The sequence below is a fragment of the Gymnoscopelus braueri genome (genome assembly GCF_963280865.1).
Source record: "Gymnoscopelus braueri genome assembly, chromosome: 1".
In the NCBI taxonomy this organism is placed as follows: domain Eukaryota; kingdom Metazoa; phylum Chordata; class Actinopteri; order Myctophiformes; family Myctophidae; genus Gymnoscopelus; species Gymnoscopelus braueri.
In genome coordinates this window covers 1,024,172-1,032,706 of record NC_137603.1, presented here as the reverse complement: position 1 = coordinate 1,032,706, position 8,535 = coordinate 1,024,172, and the positions used below count along the sequence as shown (strand labels likewise).

At 42.4% G+C, this 8,535-nt stretch overlaps 1 protein-coding gene across 1 annotated transcript in view; it reads left to right on the top strand.

Moving 5' to 3' along the window:
* The window catches only part of LOC308077702 (AP-2 complex subunit alpha-2-like), a 58,517-nt gene that overhangs the window by 13,281 nt on the left and 36,701 nt on the right, over window positions 1–8,535 (top strand). Inside the window, exons 8-9 of the mRNA XM_080418568.1 lie at window positions 4,594–4,691; window positions 7,954–8,185. Of these exons, the coding sequence (XP_080274694.1) occupies window positions 4,594–4,691; window positions 7,954–8,185 (330 nt within the window). The remainder of the gene's footprint in view (window positions 1–4,593; window positions 4,692–7,953; window positions 8,186–8,535) is intronic.

Below are 8,535 nucleotides of genomic sequence, written 5' to 3'. Positions count from 1 at the left end.
GAGTACTTTTTTTTTTCCAATGAAAAACTCTGGCACTGGCTAAAAAATTATGAAATAATTCTGGCAGTCAATGTTTTAACACATTAACTGCCAAGACCGTAGTCCTACGGGCCGTTAAATCCAACTGTTAAGCGCCGAGACCGTAGCCCTACGGGCTGCGGTCTTTTCGCGCATGCGCGGTCCGGGTGCACTTTCGGAATTTTTTTGATCCACTTCCGTTTCCGGTTTGATGACAGGAAATAGAATTATTTGGGATCCGGTTTTCACGATCACGCCCGCTCTCGTTCTACAGACGAAACTGAAACTCAATTCTCTTCCTGTAGTTTTTTCTCCTCGCATTTCACTGTTTAACGTAATCCGCTCTAACTCAAACATGGATGCCCCGTTTGACACGTGGTTTTCACTGGGAGATACAGGGAGATCTCGCGGATGTAAACAGACTGTGTAGCGCTCAATCTTAAGGATTTTAACAAGATCTATGGCGACATGAAAAAAACTAAAAAACAACAAAAACACCTTGGCACTGGTGAGTACATTATGAGATTAGCCCTTGGCAGTGGATGTGTTAAAAGGCTTAAAGAGCAGCAGTCCTGTGTGAATGTTGACATCTTCCTGAAGCACAGCTCCCTCTGCTGGCATAACATGACATGACCGTTTTGACATGAAGTGCCATGTTTTACTTTTCTTTTGATTGATTGATTGGTTGATTGAATACTTAATTAACAGTTTGTTTTCATTGTGGTCCTTGATAGTCAGGGTTCCAAATCAACATGAAGTTTAATTATGACACCACATCAAAATAAAATATGTCCAACAGACTGTGATCGTCCACATACTGTACATAACAACCTTTATGTTTGTTCTTCTGACATCAGGATGTAATGATCATTAGACCCACCTATCTCCCAGACAGAGTGTGAATGAATGTAGAATGTAAGTTTTATAGTTTGGGGACCTGGCCTGACAACATTATTCAGTTGTTTTTGCTTCCATGTTTCCAGACATCCCACCTGGTCAAATGATCAATGTTAGGATAGAGAAAACATAGCTAAACGGTACAAAAATCTAGATAAATAGTAGCCTACTGTTAAAAAATCTAGATCAAAAAAGAGTAGCCTACAGTTAGAAAATAAAGGGGAAAAAATAACTGAACTGGAAACATTGCTGAACTGAATGTTAGGAAAGAGAAAACATAGATAAATAGTACACAATAAAATGATAAAAAAAATAGAGACACAACCCCCCCCCCATTTATCACTATGTATTCACAGAGCCAGTCAGTCCACTAGTATAGCCTGCTGAAGCATCTGCCAGACTATGAGACGACTCATAGGCAGACCACAAGTTGGCCAGTTTGTCCTGAAAAAGTCTAGTTTGCTTGCGCTGGCCAGTCTTCCTGGTGCCCACTCGTCCTAGTGCCCACTTATCTCCACCCTTAAGTGCCCACTCGTTCAGGTGCCCACATGTCCCTAGTGCCAACTCGTCCCAGTGCCCAGTTATCTCAGTGCCCACTCATCCAGGTGCCATCCAAAAAATATGGTGCCCAGATGTCCCTAGTGCCCACCTATCCTGTAGTCATTATTAGTATTACTATTATTAACATTGGAACTAGGCATGTAACGATTCACTTAACTCACGATACGATTCGAATCACGATTTGAGGTTCACGATACGATTTGTCACGATTTTCTCACAATTTATTAAACACAAAATTATTTTCCAGACAAATGAGCGAAAAATATATTTTTTTAATTATTTCTCTTACACAAATCCAGACCAGTATTTTCTTCTTTTTTTTTACAATACTGTTTGTTTTCTCTTATTCTCTGTACTGTAAACTAAATGACTGGAAACTTTTTTTTTCCTTACACAAATGTCAAAAAAAAATGTTTTAAACAATACTCTTACCCTCTTTTCAAGACTATCAAAGAATGGCTGTCTTTTTATTCCTGAGGTAGATAACAAGACAACTGTACTGTAAGCCAGGCACAAACTAAGGCATATTTATAATATTTCTTTGTCTTAACATTAACAACAATGAAATACAATTTTAACAATACTCTTACCCTATTTTCAATACTGTATCAATGAATGCCTTTTTATTCCTGGTAGATATTACAAGCCATGAAGCCAACTGTACTGTAAGCCAGGCACAATCTTTTTCTTTGTCTTAACAAAAATCAAATTTATTTCAAAACAAAGCCCAGATAAAATAAATAAATGATAAATAAAATCTTTTCACATAAACAAACTAGTCTTAGCCCACTTGCTCCTTGGAGTTTACATTTTCTCTGTTTAGTTTTTTGTCTCCGCCAGGCCGAAAGGCATGGCGAGAGAGTATGTTTTACCCTCCGTCCGTTTGTCCGTCCGTCCGTGTGTCCGTCCGTCCGTCCGTGTGTGTGTGTGTGTGTCCGTCTGTGAGCAGCTAATCTCTGCCACCGTTGGCTTGATCGCAGCGAAACTGTGCACACACACTCCCTGGATGCCAATTCCGAACTTCTGCCCAAAATTTTTCACATGGGCCTTTTATAGCGCCACCAGGTGGCCGATTTGTGCAAAACATATTTTTTGACAGTACTCTTACAGATTTTGTCCAGAAATCTCGCAAATCGGTACACAGTATCTCTATAGTCATTAAACAAAACGGGTCTTTCAGATTGTTCATATTTCATCCTGATTGGCTCAAAATGGCTTCCAAAGTTTGCAGGAGTACTCCGTTTTCAACACAATGCCTCAAATAATGAGCACAGCATGCAATTTCCGTGAAACTTTGCACGTACATTCCCACTATGCAGAGGAATAAATGCCACTTTTTTCAAATCAGCCTCATGGTGGCGCTATAACAGGCCGATTCATGTTTTTACCTATAACTGCACCGATCTGTGTAAAACTTTGTATGCGCACTCTCTAGAGGTAAAGGAAAAACCTTTGCCCTGCATTTTTCACATCTGCCTTTTATAGCGCCACCAGGAGGCCGACTTATGTAAAACACATTTTTTATATTACTCCTTCCAATTTTATCCAAATTTCACGCAAATCGGTACACATGATCTCCATAGTCATGTGATCAAGACGGATGTGTTTGATTTTTCATATTCCATCCTCATTGGCTAAGATTGACATCTAAAGTTTGCTGTAGTGGCGGTTTTACCAGCGGGTGCCGCGGGTAACCGCAGTTTGGGTGGATTTGGGTCAATCAAATATAATTATTAATTAATATTGGATAAACCGCGGGTGAAATGATGCGGGAATTAAATTAATGATATCTATCTATAGGCCTATTATAGCTTTTAAAAAGCACAACATTTCACCGTGTGTGCGTTTGTAGTATTTTAATATTACGTCATTTTACACCAGGCACAAATTAGCCGCTTACTACACGTTGCTTTGCAGGCAGCCAGTGTTGCCAGGTTGTGAGAGAAATAAGCAGCCAGGTCTATGAAAACAAGCCCAAAACAAGTGCCAAACAAGCCCAAAAGTTTGAAAGCAAAAGTAACTGAATGAAGACGTGTGGACAGTGGTGAGTAACATTGTTTATAAGAAAACTAACGTCAGGAAAATAACTTATTATTTGGTACGGTTGGTGCGGATCTATAAATAGGATGATATAATTACCGCTGGTGGATGGCGAATGAATAATGAACTTGGAAACGCGGATTTGGGTGACAAATAAACCCATCCGCGCATCTCTAGTGGACGCTAATTATCGGGAGACTCCCGGAACTTCCGGGAGAGTTGGGATGTCTGAGTTTCCTCCAGACTCCAGCATGTCTCCTGTACATTCAGTAACATGTATGTTTCAATGGTTCTTCATTCAGTAACATGTATATTTAATGGTTCTTCATTCAGTAACATGTATGTTTTAATGGTTCTTCATTCAGTAACATGTATGTTTTAATGGTTCTTCCTCCAGTAACATGTATGTTTTAACTCATTGACTGCCAGAGTTAAAACCTCGTTCATAGCAGCCCTTGCCAGCGATTTTCGTGTTTTTTTGTTTCGTTATTTTGTTATTTAATTCACATCTAGAAAGTCTACCTTGACACTTGAATCGTTTCGATCGTTCCACCACCAGAGAGCAGCACATACCAAGCTTGATCGCCTCTCGATCACACTCGCCCCCTCCCAGACCCACTCACACAGTGAAACACATGAACCGGAAGTGAAATGTCTCACATTCTGTTATCGGCGAAAATTACTTTGTGATACACAACGGGGATGTCTGTTCGTCACCCAGACCATAGATTATAGGAGGGGAGGTCTCCGATCGCTTTTCATAGCGTGTGAAAAACCGTTTGTTTCCCTATTATGGTCGAAAATGACTGGGGGGAAAAATGTAAAACCGAAAACGGAACCCAAGTCATGGAACCGGATGCAGTGGTGGTTGAAGTAAGTGGAACCCGAAACTTAGCCTGATTCATAACAGAATAGCGTGATCAGAGCATAAAGATCAATAAAGACGTTAGATCGCATTAATGCGATCCTGGCGGCCAAGCGCGCTATTTATTAGATCGCGTTAATGCGATAATGGCGGCCAATGAGTTAATGGTTCTTCATCCAGTAACATGTATGTTTTAATGGTTCTTCCTCCAGGCTCTCCAGGCTCCAGCGTGTCATGAGAACCTGGTGAAGGTAGGAGGTTACATCCTGGGAGAGTTTGGAAACCTCATCGCCGGAGACTCACGCTCCAGGTGTGTATGCTAGGTGTGCACTGTACGCTAGGAGGTGTGTACTGTGTGCTAGGAGGTGTGCTCTGTATGCTAGGAGGTGTGCACTGTACGCTAGGAGGTGTGTACTGTATGCTAGGAGGTGTGTACTGTATGCTAGGAGGTGTGCACTGTATGCTAGGAGGTGTGCACTGTATGCTAGGAGGTGTGTACTGTATGCTAGGAGGTGTGTACTGTATGCTAGGAGGTGTGTACTGTATGCTAGGTGTGTACTGTATGCTAGGTATGTACTGTATGCTAGGTGTGTACTGTATGCTAGGTATGTACTGTATGCTAGGAGGTGTGCTCTGTATGCTAGGAGGTGTGCACTGTATGCTAGGAGGTGTGTACTGTATGCTAGGAGGTGTGCTCTGTATGCTAGGAGGTGTGTACTGTATGCTAGGAGGTGTGTACTGTATGCTAGGAGGTGTGCACTGTATGCTAGGTGTGTACTAGTCTGGGAGGCTTCGGCTCAAAGCCTGGACAGCAGGGGCGCGGCCACTGATTTCTGATTCAAATCAACAGCCAATGAAGAAAAGGGGGCGGGATCCACATGCAGTGGGTCTTACATGTAAATAGGAGTGACGGGAAGCAATTTCCCCTTGAGAAATTGCGGCCGCCATTGTTGTGTACTGCTGTTTGCCTCTCGTCGGACTTTTTAGACGAGTAGACCGGTAAGAGGCGTGTCCGCTCAGATTCTGAGCGTAAGTTACATCCCGCCCAGAAATACCAGGGCTTTGGCCCAGAAGTTCCTCGCCGCTCCCGTTTGTATGCGAGGCAAAAAACTTCTGGGAACTCAGATTAGGTGTGTACTGTATGCTAGGATGCTTCTGAACACACCGTACGCTCCAGGTCAGTACCAGAAGAAGGATACAGTAAGGGACTGTGTGTGTTTTTTAATTACTAGGGGGCGCTAGTGCTGATGTGATGTCGTTTTCATTTTTGTTCATTTCAAATCCACCCGTTCACCACCATTGATGGAGAAAAAAGTAAATACTATTTTTTATTTTTTTTCCACACAGAACCAGGAGATAACGTGATCCAAAGATTTACTGCTACATTCACTTCCTGGTTAAAGTATTTGCAAAATATTCTGTATCTGGGCTCCTGTGTTTTAGAATGCCATTTTCAACGGCGTACAACAAGCCAACAGGAGGTCACCATGACATTTAATTTCACGGAAGCACAGTGAAACCCTCAGTGATAGCAACCATCAGGGGATCCATTATAATGGAGATAGATATTCTGTGGTTCTTGACAGATTAGTCACAATGCTAAAAAATGCTGGCAGAAGCTACAGTGTGTTTTAGTGTTAAAAAACGCACAGTCCCTAAGAACAGGAGAGGACAAGTCAAATAATGAAAATGTACAGAAATACTGAGTTAGGATTACAATTCAGGTTGGGAAAAGATTGAGGTTGGGATTAGGATTAGGATTAGGATAAGACATTTATCGGTTATCAAGTCCTAAACTCAACTCAAATCAAGTCAATTCATGGCTCATTGGCGTTGATTTTTTTTAATAGATTTCATGAAGCAGTGATGTTGCTAGGTTTTCAATGTAATGGGTCCCGGGACCCACAGGTGGTCATTCAAATGGGTCCCAGAAACATTTTATGGGTCCCCAATTACACGTCCCCCCCGTCCCCCCCCCCCCCTTCTATCGTTTTCTTTGATCTCCAATCTCCATATCTTCTATGTGTGTGTGACTGTGTACATTATATCCTAATGCAGTGGATCTCAATCTTTTCAGGCAGCGACCCCCCAAAATAATCATATCTGAACTGGGGACCCCCCACCCTGAGAAGCACTTGGAATTAGGAGTTGAGGCATTTAATTTAGTTTGACTCAGTTCCACAGATACATAGTGAAAATAACAGATCTACAAGGTCGTAGTTTTATTTTTTTTGTAAATCCGATCTACAAGCTCACAACGCCTTGCTTGTAGATCGCCTCTTTCTTATATTATTTCACAATTTTGACCGTATTTATAGTATAGTTTGTTGATTAGTTTGGATGCAGTAATAGTCTTTTTTCTTTTCTTGAGGTATTAAAATATCTTAAAAGTCCTTAAATTGTGACTTCACTGTCATCTGGGGACCCCCCCCAAAAATCATGTGGGGACCCCCCTGGGGGTCCTGACCCACAGGTTGAGAACCACTGTGGTAATGTAAATTCTATTTTGCTAGTTGTTGTAGTCACAAACTCAGAATACAGGGTACAAACTACAATATAAAGTTCATAATAATAATATGAAAAAGATAATGTACACTTCATAGGAGCAGAGATAGATAGGAACTAAAGAACAACAACACTTTGTGGAAGGGGGAAGAGAATGTAAACGGAACAGAGATATTTGTTTAAGAAAAGTAGATGTTTGCGGCAGTATTTATTGCTCTGGTGTTTTCTTCTTAAAAAGTGGGATTCCCTTCAAATGATTTATGCTTGTGTCGCACCGAAAATAACGATCTGAAAACAACGTGTCGCGCGTCGGTGTTTCGGCTCGCGGCTCGGTTTTGGTGCGCGGCTCGCGGCTCACTTTGTTGCGCGGCTCGGTTTGGTGTGCGGCTCGCGGTTTGGTGTGCGGCTCGCTTTGGGCCGCGGCTCGCGGCTCACTTTGCCACGCGGATCGCGGCTCGGTTTGGTGCACGGCTCACGGCTCGGTTTGGTGCACGGCTCGCGGCTCGGTTTGGTGCGATATATATATATATAATAAGCTTTGGTGCGCGGCTCGGTTTGGTGCGCGGCTCGGTTTGGTGCACGGCTGCGTGGCTTGCGGCTCGGTTTGGTGCACGGCTGCGTGGCTCGCGGCTCGGTTTGGTCCGCGGCTCGCGGCTCGCTTTGGAGCACGGCTGCGTGGCTCGCGGCTCGGTTTGGTGCGCGGCTCGCGGCTCGCTTTGGAGCACGGCTGCGTGGCTCGCGGCTCGCTTTGGTTGTATGCGTCCCGCGGACGCTGTGATGGTTGGTTTAATGCGTCCTTTATTAAAAATGTGCGTCAGAGGCGCAGGACGCAGGGCTGGCAGCATCTCTGATGAAGTCATTCTAAAGTCACCAAATGTTTGACTCGAGTCCAAGTCGAGTCTCAAGTTCACATCTCTGATACAAACTTGTGTGTGTGTGTGTGTGTGTGTGTGTGTGTGTGTGTGTGTGTGTGTGTGTGTGTGTGTGTGTGTGTGTGTGTGTGTGTGTGTGTGTGTGTGTGTGTGTGTGTGTGTGTGTGTGTGTGTGTGTGTGTGTGTGTGTGTCAGCCCCCTGGTTCAGTTCAACCTGCTTCACTCTAAGTTCCACCTCTGCTCGGTGCCGACCCGTGCTCTGCTGCTGTCGGCCTACATCAAGTTCATCAACCTGTTCCCAGAGGTCAAGGTCACCATCCAGGAAGTGCTGCGCTCCGACAGCCAGCTGAGGAACGCAGACGTAGAGCTGCAGCAGAGAGCTGTGGAGTACCTGAGACTGAGCTGTATCGCTAGTACTGATATACTGGTAATGTGTACTATTATATATATATATATATATATATATATATATATATATATATATATATATATATATATATATATATATATATATATATATATATATATATATATATATATATATATTTAATACCTGAGACTGAGCTGTATCGCTAGTACTGATATACTGGTAATGTGTACTATTATATATATATATATATATATATATATATATATATATATATATATATATATTAATACCTGAGACTGAGCTGTATCGCTAGTACTGATATACTGGTACTATAATATATATACTATAATACTATAATATATATATATACCTATAATACCTGAGACTGAGTTGTATCGCTAGTACTG